The sequence below is a fragment of the Colobus angolensis genome, unplaced genomic scaffold (genome assembly GCF_000951035.1).
Source record: "Colobus angolensis palliatus isolate OR3802 unplaced genomic scaffold, Cang.pa_1.0 Scaffold28, whole genome shotgun sequence".
In the NCBI taxonomy this organism is placed as follows: Eukaryota; Metazoa; Chordata; class Mammalia; order Primates; family Cercopithecidae; genus Colobus; species Colobus angolensis.
The window spans coordinates 8,436,755-8,458,337 of record NW_012116043.1 but is presented as its reverse complement, the minus strand read 5'-3'; the positions used below and the strand labels follow the sequence as shown (position 1 = coordinate 8,458,337).

Here is a 21,583-nt window from a genome sequence, read left to right as displayed (position 1 = left end):
ACCCAGGCTGAAGTGCGGTGGCATGATCTTGGCTCACTGCAGCCTCCCCATCCTGGTCTCAAGCGATCCTCCTACCTCAGCCTCCCGAGTAGCTGGGACCTCAGGTACACACTACCACGCTTGGCTAATTTTTTGTATTTTTGTTAGAGACAGGGTTTTGCCATGTTGCCGGGGGCTGGTCTTGAACTCCTGGGCTCAAGCAATCCTTCTACCTCGGCTCCCAAAGTCCTGGGATTACAGGCGTGAGCCACTGTGCCCAGCCAACTAGGTCTTTTTAAAAATGTTTTGTGTTTTTTTGTTTGTTTGTTTGAGACAGGGTCTCTGTCACCCAGGCTGGAGTGCAGTGCCACCATCATAACTCACTGCAGCTTCCACCTCCTGGGCTCAAGTGATCTTCCCTCCTCAGCCTCCCAAGTAGCTGTGTCACCATGCCGGGCTAATTTTTGTATTTTTTTGTAGATACAGGTTTTTACCATGTTACCCAGGCTGGTCTTGAACTCCCAGGTTCAAGTGATCCACCCACCTTAGCCTCCCAAAATGCTGAGATTATAGGTGTGAGCTACTGCGCCCAGTTGCGTTTCTTTTATTTTACTTTATTTTTTTGAGAGAAAGTCTCACTCTGTCACCCATGCTCACAGCTCACTGCAACCTCCGCCTCTTGGGTTCAAGCTATTCTCATGCCTCAGCCTCCCGAGTAGCTGGGATTACAGGCACACACCACCATGCCTGGCTAATTTTTGTATTTTTAGTAGAGATGGGGTTTCACCATGTTGGCCAGGCTGGTCTCGAACTCCTGGCCTCAAGTGATCTGCCCACCTTGGCCTTTCAAAGTGTTAGGATTACAGACATGAGCCACCACGCCCGGCCTGGCCACATTTTCTTCATAAATGCATTCTCTTACATTCAGAATCTTTGGAAACAAACATATTTACATATCTCCCATCCCCCTGTGAATTACTTTTTATGTATTTTTTTTTTTTGAGACAGGGTCTTACTCTGCCACCCAGGCTGGAGTATAGTGGTCCAGTCACAGCTCACTGCATCCTTGACCTCCTGGGCTGGAGCAATGCTCTCATCTCTTAGCCTCCCGAGTAGCTGGGACTACAGGTGCACACCACCACACCTGGCTAGTTTTTGTTTTTGTTTTTGTTTTTTGTAGAGACGAAGTTTTACCCTGTTGCTCAGGCTAGTCTTGAACTCATAGGCTCCAGGGATCTGCCCAAAGTGCTGAGATTATAAGCATGAGTCAGCATGCCAAGCCCCACCCTGTTCAAGGAGTGTGAGGAGATAGTTACCAAAAATATATCTACTTTGGGGTCATTTACAACATATTAATAGTAATATTTCTTTATTTTGTTTATTTTTTTTGAGATGGAGTCTTGCTCTGTCGCCTAGGCTGGAGAGCAGTGGCACGACCTCGGCTCACTGCAACCTCCACCTCCCAGGTTCGAGCGATTCTCCTGCATCAGCCTCCCAAGTAGCTGGGATTACATGCGCCCGCCACCATGCTTGGCTAATTTTTGTAATAGTAGAGACAGGGTTTCACTATGTTGGTCAGGCTGGTCTCAAACTCCTGACCTCAAGTGATCCACCTGCCTCAGCCTCCCAAAGTGCTGGGATTACAGGCGTGAGCCACTGTGCCCAGCCAATAGTAATATTTATACATCACTTTATAGTTTACAAAGAACTTTTATTTTTATTTTTTTATTTTTTTATTTTTTTATTTTTTTGAGACGGAGTCTCACTTAGTCACCCAGGCTGGAGGGCAATGGCATAATCTCGGCTCACTGCAAACTCCGCCTCCCAGGTTCAAGCGATTCTCCTGCCTCAGCCTCCCGAGCAGCTGGGACTACAGGCATGTGCCACCATGCCCGGCTAATTTTTTGTATTTTTAGTAGAGATGGGGTTTCACCATATTAGCCAGGATGGTCTCGATCTCCTGACCTTGTGAACCACCCGCCCTGGCCTCCCAAAGTGCTGGGATTACAGGCATGAGCCACAGCACCCGGCCAACACTTTTATTCTTTAATCCTCCCAGCCACAGTAAGAAGTAAAAAATTTTAATCCCAATTTTACAGATGAGGAAACTAAGAAATACTTTGCCAGGGCCACAGCCAACAGTGACTCATGAGCCTCCACCTCAGGTCTTCTGATTCCCATCTTCCTGACACCCTTTTCCCTCTGCTACACTGCTACTTGTTGGGAAGCTAAAATGAGCTCCTTGGAAACAATTTGTAAATAAGATACTATATGCCTTTGTAAAAAAATAGTATGACACACATTTTCACTTCTGACTTTAAAATTCCTCATACTCAGGCCGGTTGCAGTGGCTCACACCTGAAATCCCAGCACTATGGGAGGCCGAGGCAGGCAGATCACCAAAGGTCAGGAGTTTGAGGCCAGCCTGGCCAACATAATGAAACCCCGTCTCTACTAAAACTACAACAATTAGCCGAGCATGGTGGCGGGCGCCTGTAATCCCAGCTACTTGGGAGGCTGAGGCAGGAGAATCACTTGAACCCGGGAGGCGGAGGTTGTAGTGAGCCAAGATCGCACCATTGCACTCCAGCCTGGGCAACAGAATGGGGACTCTGTCTCAAAAAAAAAAAAATTACTCATACTCTAACCTTCTCATTTCCACACACACTTTCCCCTCCCTTCTGTTCTCTTTCATCATTTTCATTATCTCCATTTCTGTTTTACTTTTGGGTCCCCTTTTCTTTCTTGTCAGAACCTCATGTCGTGGTGTCTGTCAGTTTGTAGTTCATTTTAGAAATTGTTCTTGGTGAAGCCCACATAAGGATATATCTTTGCTGCTTGGATTTCCACTATATTTAGTTAATGGATACTTAAGTAAACAGTGTGATAAGGCTGGGGTGTGGCAGCTCAGGCCTGCAATCCCAGCACTTTGGGAGGCTGAGGCAGATGGATCACTTCAGGTCAGGCGTCCGAGACCAACCTGGCCAACATGGTGAAACCCCATCTCTACCAAAAAAAAAAAAAAAAAAAGCCAGGTTGGAGGATCACAAATTCAGGAGACGGAGGTTGCGGTGAGCCAAGATTGCCACTGCCCTCCAGCTTGGGTGACAGAGTGAGGCCCTGTCTCAAAAAGAAGTCACTGTGATAGAGGAGGCAGCATACCTTTATGAATAACAGTGAAATTGTGTGATGGAATAAAATAGTAAAATGAAGGTGCTAATCGTGGAAGTCCATTAGAAATCAAAAGCAGAAGGAGGCCAGGCAAGGCGCCTGTAATCCTAGCACTTTGGGAGGCCAAGATGGGAGGATTGCTTGAGCCTAGGGGTTCAAGACCAGCCTGGGCAACATAGCGAGACCCTGTCTCTACCAAAAATACAAATAAAAAAATTAGCTGAGTGTGGTGGTATACTCTTGGAGTCCCAGATACTCAAGAGGCTGAGGTGGGAGGATCACTTGAGCCCAGAAGGTTGAGGCTGCAGTGAGCTGTGATCATGCCACTGCACTCCAGCCTGGATGGCAGAGCAAGATCCTGCCTCAAAACAAAACAAAACAAAAGGCAGAATGAAGATAGAAGTACACATGGGTTGGTTACCTTCTCTCAGACAAGAAGCTGAACATGAAGATCATATTCTGTCATCAGCATGGAAGGTGGGATGGAAGGTGGGGGATACAAACAGAAAGTGTCAGGGTGCAGGAGAGAAGCAGCAAGTTGTCCAGTCTTCCTCCCTTTAAAAAAAAAAAAAGTAAAACCTAGCTCTGCCACCTGGGTGAGCAAATCTACATGAAACCTTGAAATGTATGCCCTTGCCTGCTTTCAAAGGAGGCCCAGTTACTATCCAGGAGTCTGATTAGACTTGCAAATCCTCCCCTCTGGAAAGATTCCACCGGTAGGGAGAACTCTAGAGCAAGGGTCCTGTCCTTCCTGGACTCCTATAGAACAGGGCTGGCTGGGCAGTTAGGTTACTCTGGGAGGACAGTTCTTTTCCTGTACCTTAGAAATGAATTTGTGTTACACAAGAATTGAGACAACAAGCCTAAGGAGTCATTTAAAGAGGAAACCACACCCTCCATTTGTATAGGACCTTAGTTTTACCAGATACTTCTTCCATATACATTGTCTCTGATTCTCCATCCTGGCCACACATTACAATCATCTGGGAAGCTCTGAGACACCAGGAACCTCATCAGAACAATACAGTTGAAATCACTGGGTGCGGTCAGTTGGGGCCCACTTCTTTCCCCGTTGATTTTAATGTGTAGTGAGGGGTGAGAATCCCTAAGAAAAATAACTTCCTTCTCGTCACTGGGCTGCAGAAACCTTAAGGTGCACCTTCTCCTATACAATAAATGAGTTTCAGGAAAATTAAGTAGCAATTTGTTTTATCTCCTTGCAGGTGAAAGGCCTTCACTAAAACCAAAACAAATCTTGCGCTAGCAATCTGCCTTACAAAAACAACTCAGTTACTGGTGGTTTCATTTGTAAAAAGGAATTATTCGAGCCCTTGGAAATATTCCTATTTTTAAAATGTGATTAATGTGTTGATCCTGGTCTGGGGTTTCCCATGAATGACGAGCACTTACTCCTTGGTGAGCAAATGTCCCAAGGGTGCAGCGTGTGGCCAGGATTGGAGGTCGTCCAGATAGACCCTGCCTCAGGGCCTTTTTGAGAAGGAAGGGAACCCCACCATGCCCGGCGCTGCGCCGCCGCTGTAGCCCTGGGCCCCTCTGCCCCTCGGCGGCAGCGTTAGTCAGCACATTCCTGGGGCTCCCGCTGCTCTGGGCGCCACCTGCCGGGGGACGCCGAAAGCTCAGGAGGCAGCGGCTGCCGTGCGGCACCAGGGGTTCTGACGTTGCTGGACGGGTGTCCATGGCAACCGATGCCGCGTGAGGATTTCCGCCGCTTGCTGCCAGCCAATAGCAGTGGGTGTGACGGAGGCAGCCTTAGGCATCTGAGTCCTTAGCATCCATTGGACGGGGCTCGGGTCCTATCGCTGTCGCAGTGGGCGGGGCTGACGCGGTGGCTGAGCTGTCTGGAGCGGTTTCTCTAGGGAAGGCGGGCAGGCGGGCGGGGCGCCCTTTGCGGTGTCGGCACAGGTGACTAATTGCTCGGTAGACCTGAAGCCAAAGAAGAAGTGCTGGTCGCAGCAGTGGCCTGAGCACTTTGCGAGTGGGATCCACCTGTTCCTTTTTCCGGCCGCACTTCGGTTAGTGCAGTCGGTGTTGTGAAGCTCGAACTAGGCGGCCCCTGCAGGCGGATCCTCTAGCTGCCCTTGAGCCCTGCACATTAGTCGCTGGCCCTGTACAAGGAGCACGCTTTTGTTAGCTTTGCTGTTTCGAGTCCTTGAGGGAGCGATTAATGAAGGCAAGGCCTAAATAATACACGTTTCTGTAGTTGGGCAACCAGGGCTGCCTCTGCAGAGGTCCTTCTGCCTTTATTCCCGTTCCCCTGCCCTCGAAAAAAATTAATTTTCTTTTGCATTGAACAGCTGTGATTTAGGAATGTTGGGAAAGGTGAACAAAGTAATACGTGAAACACAAATGTGATAATAAAAAATGCAAAATTATGTGAGAGGAGTTACCCATCAGTAATTACCCAGCGATAACCAGCTAGACATTTTTGTGCATATCCATTGTACGCACCGGCAGTTTTTTGTTTTGTTTTGTTTTGAGACAGAGTTTCGCTCTTGTTGCCCAAGCTGGCAACAAGATAGTGCAATGGCACTATCTCGGCTCACTGCAACCTCTGCCTCCTGGATTCAAGTGATTCTCCTGCCTCAGCCTCCAGAGTAGCTGGGATTACAGGCATGAGTCACCACTCCCGGCTAATTTTTGTATTTTTAGTAGAGGCAGGGTTTCTCCATGTTGGTCAGGCTGGTCTCAAACTCCTGACCTCAAGTGATCCGCCCACCTTGGCCTCCCAAAGTGCTGGGATTAGAGGCGTGAGCCACTGCACCCAGTGGACACAGGCAGTTTTTGTTTTACAAAACTAGTGTAATACTAAATCCTGTTTTCTGGTGCTTTTCCACTCAGCAATATGTTATGAACTGTCAATATTCTACCTCATGGTTTTTTTGTGGGCTTTTGTTGTTTTTATTTTTTTTGAGACAGAGTCTTGCTCTGTTGCCCAGGCTGGCGTGCAGTGGCGTGATCTTGGCTCACTGCAACCTCCGCCTCCCAGGTTCAAGTGATTCTCCTGCCTCAGCCTCCTGAATAGCTGGGATTACAGGCACCTGCCACCACACCCAGCTAATTTTTGTATTTTTAGCAGAGATAGGGTTTTGCCATGTTGGCCAGACTGATCTCGAACTCTTGATCTCAGGTAATCCTTCCACCTCGGCCTCCCAAAGTGCTGGGATTACAGGCATGAGCCACCACGCCTGGCCACACATTATGTTTTTTACTGGTGACTGTATTCCATTATATCATTTATGACCGCTTGGCTACTCAGATTAGCTAAGCTGTGATGATCACTACTGTGTGGCTACCTTCACACACCTCTGTATCTTCAGGACAGTTCCCCTAAGGGAGGTTGCTAACTACAAGGAATCCCTTCTATACCAGCAGGACAAGGTTCCTGTCTTCCGGTGGGGAATGGGCCATTTTGGGGAAGGATGAGTAGCTCCTTTATGCTGTGTGAGGCCTTTGATCCCTCTGGGTTCCAGTCCTCATTTTAGTATTGTGCTTTTTCAACTTCTATTTGTGTGTGTACTTTTGTGTGTGTGTATGTGACGGAGCTTTGCTCTTTTTGCCCAGGCTGGAGTGCAGTGGCGCGATCTCAGCTCACTGCAACCTCCTCCTCCCGGGTTCAAGCAATTCTCCTGCCTCAGCCTGAGTACCTGGGAGTGCAGACATGTGCCACCATGCCCGGCTAATTTTGTGTTTTTAGTAGAGACAGGGTTTCTCCATGTTGGTCAGGCTGGTCTCGAACCCTCGACCTCAGGTGATCCACCCACCTCGGCCTCCCAAGTGCTGGGATTACAGGCATGAGCCACCACGCCCACCCTCAACTTCTGTTTCTTTATCTGTGAGGTGGGGATGACAAATACTCCTTTCAGCTACAGGTTGGTTATGAAAACTGAGAGAATATATGTGAAAACATGTTGCAAACTAGCCCTCCACAGGCCACATCATAGTTATTGCTGCAGCTGCTGTTTGTTGTGAGTTCAGGATCAGAGCCTGTTTCCTCATCCTGTGGACTCCAGGTGCCCCAAGTAAAGACCCAGATGCCTCTGGCACAAGGTGTGCATGTTCACCCTGGCTTCTCTGTTCTCAGGAAGAACGCTGTGGAGCTGGAACTCGCCAAGTGCAGGATGGATATGATGTCTCTGAACAGCCAGTTGCTGGATGCTATTCAGCAGAAACTGAACCTCTCGCAGCAGCTGGAAGCTTGGCAGGTAAACCGGAGACTGAGATCCAGGGCGAGAGGAGACTCCGAGAGGCATCTCTGAGCCAGGCAGAGTAAGGAGTTTGTCACTGCAGGGTCCCATGTGACTGGGTGAGCAGCGCATCCCAGTCTTCACCTGGCAAGATCCAGAGCTCACATCCCTGAGTCCTTGGGGAAGAACGCTTAAGGATGCTCTTGAGCGACAGTGCCCAGGCTGCTGCTGTCTGGAGATGTAGTGATCTCCAGACTTGGAGTGGGGCTCCCCTTTCAGCTGGTTGTCTGGGCTTTAAGCTGGAAAGAAACAGCTGGTTAACATGGAAGCCCAGGAAGCTCAATATAATTGCATGAAAATTCACAGCTGGATGCGGCTCAGCAACCCTCCTGCAGCCAGCAGCTGCCGCCCTTCCCCTTCTCAAGGGCCAGCCTCCTTTTTCCAAAGAGCACTGTGCTGGTGCAGGCCCTGGGGAAGAGGGATCAGTGGCCCCTCTCTAGGCCCACTGTTTGCACGGTCCAGCATGGCTCCTCACTGGGCCGGGCTGTGGCTGGCTGGGTTTTGTTGGTGAGGTTTAGGTAGCACAGTTTTAAGATATGGGTATAAACATTAATATTTCTCCCCAAGAATTCTCATCCAGACAGATGAAAAGCCGTCTGTGGCTTTACAAGGTAAGCCCCCCGTGGAGGGCAGGTTCTTGGTGACCATTCCTCCCAGGGCCCCATGGGGCTGGCAGCCAGAGCACTGGCCCCACCGCAGGGTGCCCGTCCCTGGCTCCTCAGCTCCTGCACAGCAGCCAGCTGGCCGCGCCCTGGCTGACCGCCGTTCTCTCTCTTCTCTCCCGGCTACAGTTTGCTTCCTCAGGGCTTTTTACTATCTGGCTCCTTTGGTTTCTGATCTAGTGGCCTTTCTCAGTTCCCGTATCAACAGCTTTAGTTGTACACCCCTCCTGCCTTTGAGGTGAGCCTGAGCCCTGCACCCCATCCACCCTCTCGCCCTGCCATCGCTGTGCCGCCCCACCGCCTCCCTTCATGGCCTAGTGTGTTCTGTGTGCTGGAGCCTGGCATCATCTCTGTGCAGTGTGACATGCCCTCAAGTCCCAGCTCCCTCCTCCATCACAGGCGCGTCCAGTGAGCTCCTCGGCAGCGTGGGGCCCAGTGTTGACGACTGGTGCCATCTTCTCACAGATGGCTGTTCCGTCCACTGAGGGACCAACAGGCATGGAATGATGAGCAGCATGTGTCTGGGAAACTCTAAAGGGCGACCTGGATAGACCTGATTACTTAAAGTTAAAAAATGCAGTTTTCAGTGTGCCAAACAAAACACTGGCAGCTTTGAAAGGTTGGTTTTTGAAAGGCCCTTTAGCATTCCCACGTTGGATTTAACGAAGATTTTACCAAGCGTGTCGTGACTGCAGGGCACCGTGCCAAGGACCATACGCTGGAACCTGATAAGTAGGGACCGTGTGTTGGCAAATACCTGGCATGGTGTCAGCTCTGAGGGGCAAGCAGAAAAGGGGTTGGAAGAGAACAGAAGAAGACAAGGGCAAGGAGAAGACCAGGAACAAGCTGAGTCTGAAGGACAGGGTTGAGAGGATGGGGAGGCTGGAGAGCCCGCCCTGAGCCGGAGAGCCTGAGGGGTCCACACTCACTGCAACGCCATGATGACTCAGGAAGGCCCCTTCGTTTCAGGCCCCTTCGTTTCATGCTGAAACCTGCAGAGATACTAGAATGACACCCACGGGTGGGAGGGAGGAGGAGTGGACAAGCTGCTCAGGTGGAGGGGCCTGGCCAGCCCAGCTTCATGCCCTCGTCTCATGAGTGGCTGCTTGGAACCAAAGAGGTCATCTGCCCCGGCCACAGGGAGCCTGCCGTGAATGCAGACCTCACCTGTCCTGTGCTTGGACACCGCAGGTTGACTCACTCTAGGGTTTAGCCAGAAAAGCTTGGGTCTTACCAGGATGCCGCAGAGGCTGCCAGGTTCGAGTCATGGAGGAATTGAGCAGATGTGTGTTATGTTTACGGATGATACTAATTACACAGGCTGCTCGTATTTTTTTTTTTTTTTCTTTTTGAAACAGAGTCTCGCTCTGTTGCCCAGGCTGGAGTGCAATGGCGCGATCTCGGCTCACTGCAAGCTCCGCCTCCCGGGTTCATGCCATTCTCCTGCCTCAGCCTTCTGAGTAGCTGGGATTACAGGTGCCCGCCACCTCGCCCGGCTAATTTTTTGTATTTTTAGTAGAGACGGGGTTTCACCGTGTTAGCCAGGATGGTCTCAATGTCCTGACCTCGTGATCCACCCGCCTCGGCCTCTCAAAGTGCTGGGATTACAGGCGTGAGTCACCGTGCCCGGCCGGCTGCTCATATTTCTAAAGCAGGAGTTTTCAAACTTTTTTAGTGGCAGAACTCTTTTGTCAAATGGAATCTTACCCAGGGTCAGAGTCTAGCCACCAGAGTGAAGCTGCCCTGTCTGCAGGCTCCTCTATGGGAGAGGCTGCTGCTCTGTAAAACATGGCGGGGCAGGCTGTGGGGGGACATTTTCTGGGCCACATGAACGAATTTGAGTTGGGGACGGCCCCGCCCCAGAGAGGAGGCTGAAGAAATGGGCCTGATTTGATGCGGGACAGCCCCTGAAGACCGTGCGGCCCCTGGCCTCTGGCGCAGATGGGAGCCTCAGCAGTGGGGTCTAGGGCAGCACCCAGGACATCCTTGCCACGCGGGGCTGCTGTGGTGCCTGGGCATCAGCAACTCAGGCTGGAATGATTGGAAGAGGCAGGAGGAACCCCCGAGGCCAGGCCACTGGCTGGGCAGCTGGAAAGCCGAGGTGGCCCTAGGGCCTGCTGGGGCTGAGGGTGGCAAGCCATCCCGGAGGCACCAGCCAGGCCCACAGGACACGGGAGGCAAGAGCTGTGAGGCCTGGTCAGAGCAGGTGGAGTGCTAGTGTGAAGACGGCAGGGACAGACCACCCAAGCCATCAGCTGAGGACCGAGGCAGGCCAGCAGGGTAACACTGTTGAGGAGACCCCAGCTGGAGCCTGAGGAGGCTGGAGGTGCCATGCGGCTCCTGCGTGCGCCCGGTGTCTTGCCCACGCTCACTGCTTTCTTGGTCAGGGCAGTCCTAGCTGCAGCCTCTCATCACATCCTCATCTCTCATCTGTCTGACGTTGCCACCTCCCTGTCCACCCCCAGGGCTAGGTGAGAGCAGCTACTCAGTCCTGGCCACTGTCCCCTCCCCTCTGCAGGATGACATGCACAGGGTCATTGACCGGCAGCTGATGGACACGCACCTGAAGGAACGGAGCCAGCCGGCTGCTGCCCTCTGCAGGGGCCACAGCGCTGGGCGGGGGGATGAGCCCAGCACCGCTGAAGGCAAACGACTCTTCTCATTCTTCAGGAAAATTTAAGTTGGGAGGAGTGAGGCCACCAAAGATGGGTGGACTGGAGGCAGCTGGAAAGGCAGTGCTGGTGAGGCCTCCCCTGCGGCTCGCACCTCAGCAGCTGCCCTACCCCTCAGGCTGGGGCCCCATGGGTCTGGGAGGGCCTGCTCCCTTTCATTGGTGAGAATGGAGACCTAGAGGTGGGGGCCTGCCTCGGCCACTGAAGGCTTCCCTCGGCCCACCACCTGGCCAAGCCCGCGCCTGGGCTTCTCCAGGATCCCCTGCTTGAGCAGGGTTAGGCCACCTCCCAGAGGGGCCCCTTGGTGTTGGGCTTTGCAGCTCACTCCTAACAGATTGCAGCCCACCCCCAGGCACTGCTGCCTCCTCGATTTTAGCAAATGGGGAACAGAAGGAATGGAGGCCCTTCTCTGCATGCCTCAGGAGGCCCGAGCCCCGGGGGCCCAGTCCTGTCGGGGCAGTGGGCCCAGGCCTAAGCTTCCATTCCTTCCCCAGCCCCTGGCCCAGGGTCGAAGGGGAGATGGCAGCCCCTCCCCTGCGTGCATGCACCTCGGCTGGCAGGAGGCCAAGCCTCTGGCCGCAAGGTCTAAGAGCCGGCGCTTACCCAAGCTCAGCTGAGGACACCCGAGCCCCAGGGAGGAAGAAGGCCCTGTCCCCCGGTCGCCAGTGCTGTCCCTCCCAGCCTCCAGTCTCTGCCCCTTAGCAGGGCCGGGCCAGGCGTAATGTTGTCACCAGTCATCTGCAGGCTTTAGCCATCCAGCCCTTTCCCCTGGCTCAGGGCTGGGGCTGGATGGGTCTCCTCCTCCCACAGTTCCCTCCTCCACTCCTCACAGCCAAACAAGCCTGCAGCCAAACAAGCCCAGGCCACAGAATGGCACCAGAGGGGTCTGGTCAGCCACCCCACCTTGAGGGCAGCACAGGCACCACAGGGTGGAGGAGACGGGGAAGCTGCTGGAAGCCTCCAGATGCCTGCTGGCCTGCAGGAGAAACCTGTAGCAGCTGCTGCTCCTGCCTCTGCAGCAGCCCCACCTCCTCCACCCAGGCCCCAACTCAGAGGCTCCGTGGCCGGCCAGCCCTCGGCTGCTCACAACTGATTCAGTCTCCCTCCCTCACATGGGGAAAGCACAGCAGGGATGCGCGGCAAGAATGTACCTGTAGATGTGTACATACCACAGTGCTGTAATTTTGTATGTAGCAATCATGTAAATACATGTATGGATTTTATAATATACATATATAAAAATTATAAAGGCATATTTTTAGAAAAACAGCACACCACTGCTTCTTTTGAAAATAGTCCGAATAAGAATAAAATGAATTTCTACAGAGCTTCCTGCCTCGGTCTCTGGGTATTTGCGGGGGCGGGTTTGGTCTGAATGCCACTGACATATCAGACTCACCACTGGCTGCTGCTGGAGAGGTAGCAATAGTGGTTCCCCTGCACCTGGGCCACCGCAGATGCTGGTACTTAACCAAGGGATTTGGCCAGGAAGGGCATCCTGCCCTGCCCCTCCCGCCTGGCACTGCCCCCTGCCAGTGCTGCAGCGTGCCATCCGCAAGGCAGCCCTGCCAGCGCTGCTTCCCAGGTCAGCAGGGCCCTAAAGCTTCGCAGAAACTTCAAGCCAGAAAGAAACCACTCCAGGCAGAGGCTTCCACTGCATCCTTCCGGGCATGTGGAGGATAAACATGGAGCTTCCCCTGGCATCTTACCACATGTGCTCCCAGTCCAACTAGGGGGAAACTCAACCCTGGACCACCTGTTCATGGAGAAAATGGACCTGGCTTCTGGAAGTGTCCCAGGGCCTCGACAGGCTCCTGTGCAAGGCTTAGGCCAAGAACAGGGAAGAGCTGGACACAGTGAGTGGGAAGAAGCCACGCCCACTCAGCACATCGCGGGAGGGAGAGCAAACATCCTGGAAGAAAATTTGGCAGCTTGAACCTTTATTTTTAGTATTTTTTTAAAAAGCATAATTAGAAACTTTCAATACAGAAATACTCCTAGCAAACCATTTAAAAGTGGTGTTTGTTTGACAGGAATTTCACATCAGGTCCACTAGGACATCGGTCCAGCCCTGAGTCCCCACCCCCACCCCATAACCCCCATTCATGCGTGTAACAGTGGGACAGGCACACTGTCATGACCAAAATCATCACCCCAACACCTGGGGCTGATGTCCAGCTGCCAGAAGCCATGGGGGCTTCTAGCCTGGGCTGGAAGCTCCCAGGGACTCCCCCCCCCCCCTTCTTATTGCTTGAATTTGCAAGCACACCCTTGCTGGCCTCACCTGATGGCTCAGAGGCCAGCACGTCCCCCACCCAACGGCACAGGAGCCCCAAGCACCGTGCATACTCACAGGGCCCATGGCCAACCAGGACAGTCCCAAGGACAGAGACCCTGCTTCTGCTCCTGCCGCCCCCACCGACCAGATGAGGCTGCCTGCTGGTCAGCCCTGCAGCCCCCTCCACAGCACCTTCCTTCCCAGGCCCACGGAGCTCCCCCACCCCCATCCTGTGACTCCAAAGTGAAGGCCTGTCCCAGAACCACCGGCCTGTGGCAGTTTGGGCAAGTGGAGAGACGGGTGAGAAGAAACCCCGTTTTTATTGATTAAAAATCCATCCACAGTGCTAACACGGAAACTGCAGTGTCATCTGTGATGTGATTGTCCAATCAGGGCTCTCCCTGGAAATCGCCTAGGAAAGGAAATCTAAAGAAACACATCCTGGTGTTGAACTCAGTTCTTTCCAGGTCACTTGATCCCTGTAGGGGGAGGGGAATGAGGTGTCCGGGCTGGGGGCAGGGGAGCAGTCATCAAGCGCAGATGATCGACCCTGGTTTTTCTCCAGGGGACTGGGGCACGTCAATACTGGCCGCCCCAGCCATTCCTTCCCACCCACCAGGAAATCCTCTTGCTACCTTTGTCCTGACAAAGGTTAGGACAGTGACCAAGGCCTGTCCACGGTCCCAGCCCAGAGGCCCCAGGCATGCACTCCCCACAGGTGCCTGAGGCTGCAGCATAGACTCCTGACCTCCAGTGGGAGGCAACTCTGACAAGGGTGGGAGGCCCCTTCTCCGTTCCCACCAAGAAAAGCCAAAGAGCCCAGCCCCACAATGGCAGGAAGCCATTCATTTTTTTCTAAAAACAGTGGACACAAAGTGGGCTGGCCTCAACTTTTGCTGCTGTGCCAATCAAACCTCAGGGAAAGAAAGTAATTGTGAGGAATTTAATTCACTTGATTTGGCTTCATTTTCTTGATCTGTTAAAATAATGCTCCCATAGCCCCCCTGCCAGCCCCATCTCTGCACGAACCTACCCCGACCTTTCTGTTGGAACTGAAAACTGTTGACAGAAATGAGAAGCCATGGCTCCCCTGGGTTTGGAGCTCAGAGGCATCTAGAAGGCAGGACAAGAAATCTGCTGGCCAAAGGGCAAGACTGGCCACCTCTGTGGAACTGCAGGGCCTGCCTCGAGACCGGGTTCCCCAGCTCCCAGCATGGCTGTGGGGACAGAACAGGGAGGGAAGGGAGCTGGCGCAGGCCCCGGAGAAGGGGCAAGACCCTGCGTGCCGGGGACAGAAGCTGACAGCCTGTCGGAGAGAATGAGCAATGTGGAGCCCACTCCACTGGCACAGGCTGGCCGAAGACGCAGCTAGAACGTGACACTGTCTCCACAGGACGCTGCTTGCAGTAAGATGGGCTGGGGAGGGGCGCGGGGAAGAGTCCGTTGCCGAGGCTGGCACCAAGGAGGCAAAAGCCAGAGCAGGACGTGGTGTGCGGCCGGAGAGAGCAATATACACTATGTACAGACTCTGCAAATCAGTCCGCTCGACGGGCAGCGTCCTCGCCAGGTCCAGGCGCCTTGGCCGGGGAGAAGGGGGCACCAATAGGGAAGGGCGGGCTGGTCCAACACCTTCTTGGCACTCGAGGAGGGTGGGGGAGGAAGTGCCGATGGCACCTCCCGATGCAAAAACATGGAGAGAATTCTTTAAATAACGGCACGAAACTGAGACTGTCCCCCGAGGAACCTCCACGGGCCTCGGGCTGGGGGAGGGACCGTAGTGCAGTCTCTGCAGTGGACTGGGCGCCATTAGCAGCAGCGTTTCTTTCGTTTACTATTCTTCGTGAGCTTCACCACATCGTTCTGTTGTTGCTGCTGCTGTTTTGCCAGGTTGTCTTTCTTTGCTCGGAGGACCAGCTCCGTGATGCAGTTGAACATCTGTGGAGAGGAAGGAGGACGGGCCAGCCTCAGACCTGGCCAGGAGGCACCTGCTGGCCTGCACGGCCGCCTCCCCGCCTTCCGGGGCCCAGCTGTTTCTACCTGGGTATTTCTACCTGGAATTTTTGGCATGTATGTCTCCAAAGCCTATTCCAGAAGGAGGTGGTGAATTATTTTATTTAAAGGTCAAAAAGGAACAGCATTGCTAAAACCCCACCTCTACAAAAAAATACAAAAATTAGCCGGGAGTGGTGGTGCACACTGTAGTCCAGCTACTTGAGAGGCTGAGGTGGAAGGTCACTTGAGCCCAGGAGATCAAGACTACAGTGGGCTGTGAACACAGCACCGTACTCCAACCGGGATGGCAGTTAGGACACTGACTCAACAAATAAATAAGTCTGAAAAAAGGAACACCATCAGAGGCCCATGAGCTGTGTGGACTTGGGGAAGTCAAACTCACAGGGGTTTTCCAGTCCTTTTATATAGAGAGACCAACCCCTTTCCTTCATCTTTTTTTTTTTTTTTTTTGAGACAGAGTCTCACTCTATCGCCCAGGCTGGAGTGCAATAGCGCAATCTCAGCTCACTGCAAACTCCGCCTCCCGGGTTCACACCATTTCTCCTGCCTCAGCCTCCCGAGTAGCTGGGACTACAGGCGCCCGGCTAATTTTTTTGTATTTTTAGTAGACACGGGGTTTCACTGTGTTTGCCAGAATGGTCTCGATCTCCTGACCTCGCGATCCGCCCACCTAGGCCTCCCAAAGTGCTGGGACTACAGGCGTGCGCCACCACACCTGGCCCAGCTGGAGTCTTATGACATGACAGATGAAAGTGCCCCTGCTGTTCATGGACATAGGTGACCCGCGGTCTGCCCGCTCCACGCTACCTCATGGCATGAGAGGTGAAGTCGCCGCCCAAGGTCATACCAGCCTTGCCCACAGGGCCAGGTGGATAGGCCAGCATCAGGACACCAGCCTGACTTACAAAGGAGCCTGTGCTCCCTGCCACTGTGTGGACCATTTGCCCTGAAGCAGTGGGATCCTCAACTTCCCATAGGCCTCTGGGCTCCACACACCACACGGTGGCCAATGAGGCAGAGGACTGGAGTGGAGGCTGTGCTTGCCTCTGCTGTGGGACAGAGGTTCACTCAGTCTCTGACTAGCTGGGTGGTGGTCCTTGAGTGACTTCAACACTTGGAGCCTCAGTTTCCCTATTTGAAATGTGGGAATAATTGTACCTACCTCAGAGGACTGTTGTGCTATCAACTGAGATCGTTAAAGGGCCTGGCACACAGTAGGCACTCAATAAATGGCAGTTTCTATGACATTTTCTGTCGGTCATTTAGATGCCTCAAGCAGGTCAGCAGCAGGGAGAAGACGGCCACAGGTGTGTGGCAGAGCCAGTGGCCCAGGGCCTCACCTCTTCCACGTTGACATTCTCCTTGGCGCTGGTCTCAAACAACTGGATGCCCATCTGCCCGGCAAATTTGTAGGCATCTTCTGTCTCCACCACCTTCCGCTCAGGGTCGTCATTCTTATTACCCACTTCAAAGCAAGGCAGAGTCAGTGCAGCCCTGAGGGGCGGAGCCGGCTGCCCCTCTCCCCCACCCCACCCTACCCTCACCCCGGCCCTGGGTGCAGCCTCACCTAATATTCGGCACACATCATCACAGTTCTGGTTGATTTCGTGAAGCCACCGCTTGACGTTGACGAATGACTCGGCACTGGTGACGTCGTAAACCACAATGACCCCGTGGGTCCCCCGATAATACCTGCAGGGCCAGAGTGTGCAGCAGCACGTCAACCCCGGCAGGAGTCGCCCCCTTGCCAGAACCCGCCTGCCCCCGTTAGGACAGTGACCGGAAAAGGTGAGGGTGGCCCTAGAGCCTGGACTCTCACTCGGCCTCGGCGGACGCCCGAGCCACGCCAGGCCAGCAGGAGAGGCCACTGCGGCAGCACTGGCTCCCCCTGCCTCCCTGGAGCACCAGGAGGGCGGGAGGACCAGCCCCTGGGCAGCAGAGCAGGTCTGAGGAGTCCCCTCGTGCTGTTGAGAGTCTGCTACGGGCTTGAAACATCTTTGAAGTTCTTGCTTTATTTTGGGAACTCAGGCAGTTTTTGTATTTGACATCATGTTATCACTGTCTTTGAACATTCAAAAAAAATCTTTTCTCCTGAAACCTGTTTTAGAGGAACGCCTTTCCAAGAAGCCACACCATCATGACGCCCTGGCAAAGTCTGTGTCCCTCCCCTGGGGCAGGTAGGCCCCTCCCTTCCTGTTACTCTTGGCTTATCTGTGCAGGTGGCAGGAAAAGCGTGGAAGCCACACAAGCATCCAGGGATGGCTGGGGAGAGGTGTCCAGCAAAGCCGTCACCCAAACATGCAGAGCCCAGGGTCAGCCAGGAGGACCAGAAGGGGACGCCCAATTCTCCTCTCCAGACCCCAGGGTCCCATTCATCCCAATGGCGCAGGAGGACATCAATCCCCGGGGAAGAGGGGACCACAGCCTCCGCCTCTCCACTTCCCCGAGAGCTGTCACAGAGCCAGCGGCCAGGCAGCAGCCCCGCCCCGCACTGTGCAATCAGCCAGAGCTGTCCCTCTGTCCCCTCTCCCCAAAGCCACAGCGACCTCCACCCCAGGGCTCCTCAGGACACCACACAGACAAACCATGAGTGGACAGGCTGCTTCCTCCAGGCCTTCTGGCTGCCACCTGCCCCCGCCCTAATTACCTCCACCCCCATGAGGTTCATGGGGACAGCCCAAGCCCCAGTTCAGGAACAGCCCAAGTCAGCACAGGCTGAGCAAGAATGAGGTGGCCAGGCTGGTGGCTGCGGCTCCATTCCTGTCCACCTGCCCATCAGCTCTCCGGCCAATGCTTCACATCTGAGGCCTGATCCAAGGACAAAAGCCCACCCCTGGCTCCATCTCTGAAAGGCTAGAGGGCGCCTGCATTCACCCTGCCACACCTCGCAGCTTCAACAATGACGGCGCGCAGGTGGCTGGTCCTTAGCTGGGGCGGTCACGAGGGAGAAAGGAGCTAAGCATTCCCCCAAGGGCGGGGGCAGTAAACAGTCGGTATCAGTTCTTCAGCATCATCAATATGCCTTCAAGGACAATCTATGGTCCCAGACAGAGGTGGTGGAAGGAAACCCAGAGGCGGCTTGGGGCAGCCCTGAGCATCTTCCCTGAGGCTGTGGAGCTGGAGGAGCTCCTGCCCAGGCCTGGGGCAAAGCCCAACCTGCCCCTGCCCCTGCCCCATCCTTGCTCCACCCTCAACACGACCGCTGGGATCTCTTCCCAGAGCTTCATTGTGCCCATAGTTTTGCTTCCAGGGCAGCATCACTCCTTGGCTTTGGGGTAGCTGTCTTGGCACTGAGCCCAAGAACTAGCTCTGGCCTTGGTAGCTGCTGCTGAGAGCGCCGGGTCAGCACACAGCACAGGCGTGTCAGACGCCTTCCAGAGCGAGGGCACGCCAGAGCCACAGGAACAGGCGACTGTCCCCTGCCAGCAGAGGAAGCCCAAGGAGTGGATGGCTCTGTAGACTCTCCTTTGCTGAAGATGATCAGAGATGCCAAGAAACGCCTACAACCATGGCCCCGGCACAGAGTCCCCGCGGCTCCCTGGGTGCCTCCACCTCATCTGGGGCCCAGAACAGGGGCTTTATGTAAAAGCAGAGAGAATTTGTCTGGGGATGAAGTCAGGGGCTCAGAGCTCTGGCTAGGAGGAACCAGAGCACCGAGGCTTCCCATGGCCACCAGGAATCGCCTTCACTCATGGGGACTCTGCTCTAGGCCAGGCACAGAGCTGGGGGCTTGGGATCCATGACCTTATTAATCTCTGCAGCCACCTGATCCAGCAGACCTCAGGTTGGCCACGCGACCAGCGAGGACGCAAGGCTGAGTGCGGCGGCCAGCTGGAAGTCCTGGCGCTCAGGGCTGACTCCCAGGCCCAATGCCAGGGCTTTGCCTTCCTTGTCACTTCTCCCCTCACCTCCACCTCACCCGCACCTCTCAGGGCCGGCAAACCTCAGCTTCTGAGAGCAAGAACTCAAGAGGGGGTGACCACAGGGCTCTTTCTCGCCAGGCTAACAGGATGCGGTTTCGGTTTCTCTTTGAATGCCCTGCATTGGAAAAAGTTACGCTACTGCATCCTGACTGCCCCATTCCTGAAAACTCCTCATCTCCCCAAAACTCCTTCCTTCTTTGCCAGTGACCATTAAAGGGCGTCGAGACTTCCATGGGCCCCTCGGTGCGCCCTGCTGGGCCTCCTGCCTCATGAGGGCCAGAGCGGGACTCCAAGATGGAGCCACCTCTCTGCTTCCCCACACAGGTGGGACTTCATCTGGGGCCCAGCAGCTGCCCACAGGCTGCCCCTTCCTAAGACCCCTGGGAAAAACCCATGTTGCTCCCAAGAAGCCGAGTGACTCCTCCCCGCCTCCCCACAGATGGAGGAACCAGTTCACCCTCTTCATGCCCTGCCCAGCCTGGAAAGCAGCTGACTGCGTAGCGGCAGGGAGGGGCTGTGGCTCCTCCTGCTGAAAGAGCCTCGGACCCCCCAGGCCCCCCTGCCCTGCCCAGGGGTTCATTGCTCATGGCCACGGGCCTCCAAACCTCTGCTGCCCTGACCTCCACCTGGTTTGAAGGCACAGGATGGGGCGGGAAAGCAGGGGCACCACCTGCCCAGCTGGTGCAGAGCCTCGGCAGCCTCAGGGCCAACCCTGAGTGCCCCCAACCCCTGCCCCGAGTTAGGAGGCTTCTTCCTCCCTGGGCCTGTTTTCCTGTCCGTAAAATGGGAGATAGTCACAGGTCTCTCTACCGGGATTAACCGAAATGAAGCAGCTGAAATCCTAGCGACAGGCCCAACCCAGAGCAAGGATGCGAGAGGTCGGCACCCAGACAGACCAGCCCTGGCCAGAGCATGAGGGCTTGTCTCGCCTGGGTCTGCACTGCCCAAAGCACTGATGCCAGCCCCGCCCCAGCGTCCTCCGCAGGTTCTCACTGGCAGCTGCCAAGACATGCAGGCCACAGAGCCCTCGCTCACGGGACTCATCAATAGTCAACACACGGCACCACACCCCGGCAACCGCAGGACTGGGAGCTCCCAGGGATTCGGGGCATGACGGGCCGCAGCACAAATGCGCTCAGCATAGGGTGACCCCAGTGACAAGCCCTCCGCCTCGACTCCAGCCCCAGGAGCTGCTCGCCCAGTGCACCTGTCCCTCCTCCGGCAGCCCTGCTCTCCCCCACACTCCCAGCCACCCATGGGGGCGCTGCACTCCACACTCCCCACCCTCAGGAGATGCTGAGGGGACGGGGTGGGCAGCCAGCCTGGGGAGTACCCAGCTTTCATGCTGTGGGGAGGGAGGGGACCGCTGGCCGGGACTTCCTCATTCGCCTTCCTGAGGTCACTTCCGGAGGAGCTGCTCGAGAGCACTGAGGAGGTGTCTGTGGAGCCCGACAGCCGCCCTCACTCTTCACAGGCTACTGTGTGCAGCACCGGCTCGGCCGCTGGGAGGGACCCCTCCAGGGCACCCTCTGTCAAATGGGATGACAGCAGCTCCGAGCACACGGAGCTGCCAGACACCAAACCCCGGCCACACACGTTGACGGCTGCAGCAGGGCACCCGGCACCCTCCACACGGAAGCCAATCCCAGAGGCAGTCCCTCCAGGAAACGAGCAGAGAGCTTCGGCAACTTGCCTAAGGACACACAGTCCAAGAGCTCCAAATCGGTCCCTTCAGACCCCGCTCTTTCCCAAAACCTGCTCCATTAACAACCCAATAACCAGGAGCTGCTCCGAAGGACACTGCCCGTCTGCGCTGGAGCCCAGTTTCCCCCTGGCCTGTAGCTTAGCCACAACGGTGGCCAGATTTCCCAGGAACAGCTTTAAGGGGAGGGAAGGGCCTGCTGACATGCACCAGTGTTCCTCTCTGGACAGCATCACCTCCAAGGCATCAGGGTGGGTGACGGGAGCCTGCACAGGCCAACTCCAGCTGCCATAACTGACACCTACCAAGAGGAACTGTCAGTGACTAAGTCCTGGGCAGGCAGGGCACTTTGCAACCCCCTAGCGAGGCAAACGCTATTCTGCTCCCTCTGTAAGGTGACGCGTAGTGGGCCGGAGGGTCAGCTGACTCTCCAAGGAGACAGAACATGGCCACTGTCCGGCCATCCGGCCAGACTCCAGCCAGGGTGCTCAGCGACTCCCCCTACAGCATTCCCCTCACACCTTCAGGACCAGGAAGGGCGCAACCAAACGCCATCTACTATAGCCAACAACAGGCTCACTTCCCAACAGCCTCAGGGACCCCCAGTGACATTTCCACCATGCAGGCACCAGTCGCTCAACCGTGTCCACAGGTCAGTGATCTGGGTTGGGTGGGAGTGGGCGGACACAGGTCAGTGGTGCAGGTTGGGTGGGACTGGGCAGGCACAGGTCAGTGGCGTGGGTTGGGTGGGAGTGGTGTGGGTTCGGTGGGAGGGGGCGGGCACAGGTCAATGGCGCGGGTTGGGTGGTGGTGGGTGGGCACCGGTCAGTGATGCGGGTTGGGTGGGAGTGGGCAGGCACAGGTCAGTGATGCGGGTTGGGTGGGAGTGGGCAGGCACAGGTCAGTGATGCGGGTTGG

General features: G+C 55.1%; 2 protein-coding genes across 2 annotated transcripts in view; one reads left to right on the top strand and one right to left on the bottom strand.

The window, feature by feature from the left end:
* The window catches only part of CCDC64 (coiled-coil domain containing 64), a 123,761-nt gene extending 111,684 nt beyond the window's left edge, over window positions 1–12,077 (top strand). Inside the window, exons 10-11 of the mRNA XM_011948570.1 lie at window positions 7,253–7,373; window positions 10,596–12,077. Coding sequence (XP_011803960.1) covers window positions 7,253–7,373; window positions 10,596–10,757 — 283 coding nt within the window. The 3' untranslated portion in view covers window positions 10,758–12,077. The remainder of the gene's footprint in view (window positions 1–7,252; window positions 7,374–10,595) is intronic.
* A 591-nt stretch (window positions 12,078–12,668) lies between these two features.
* RAB35 (RAB35, member RAS oncogene family) overlaps window positions 12,669–21,583 on the bottom strand; it is a 32,925-nt gene continuing 24,010 nt past the window's right edge. Inside the window, exons 9-11 of the mRNA XM_011948602.1 lie at window positions 16,608–16,732; window positions 16,381–16,505; window positions 12,669–14,962 (exon numbers count right to left, since the gene is read on the bottom strand). Coding sequence (XP_011803992.1) covers window positions 14,834–14,962; window positions 16,381–16,505; window positions 16,608–16,732 — 379 coding nt within the window. The 3' untranslated portion in view covers window positions 12,669–14,833. The remainder of the gene's footprint in view (window positions 14,963–16,380; window positions 16,506–16,607; window positions 16,733–21,583) is intronic.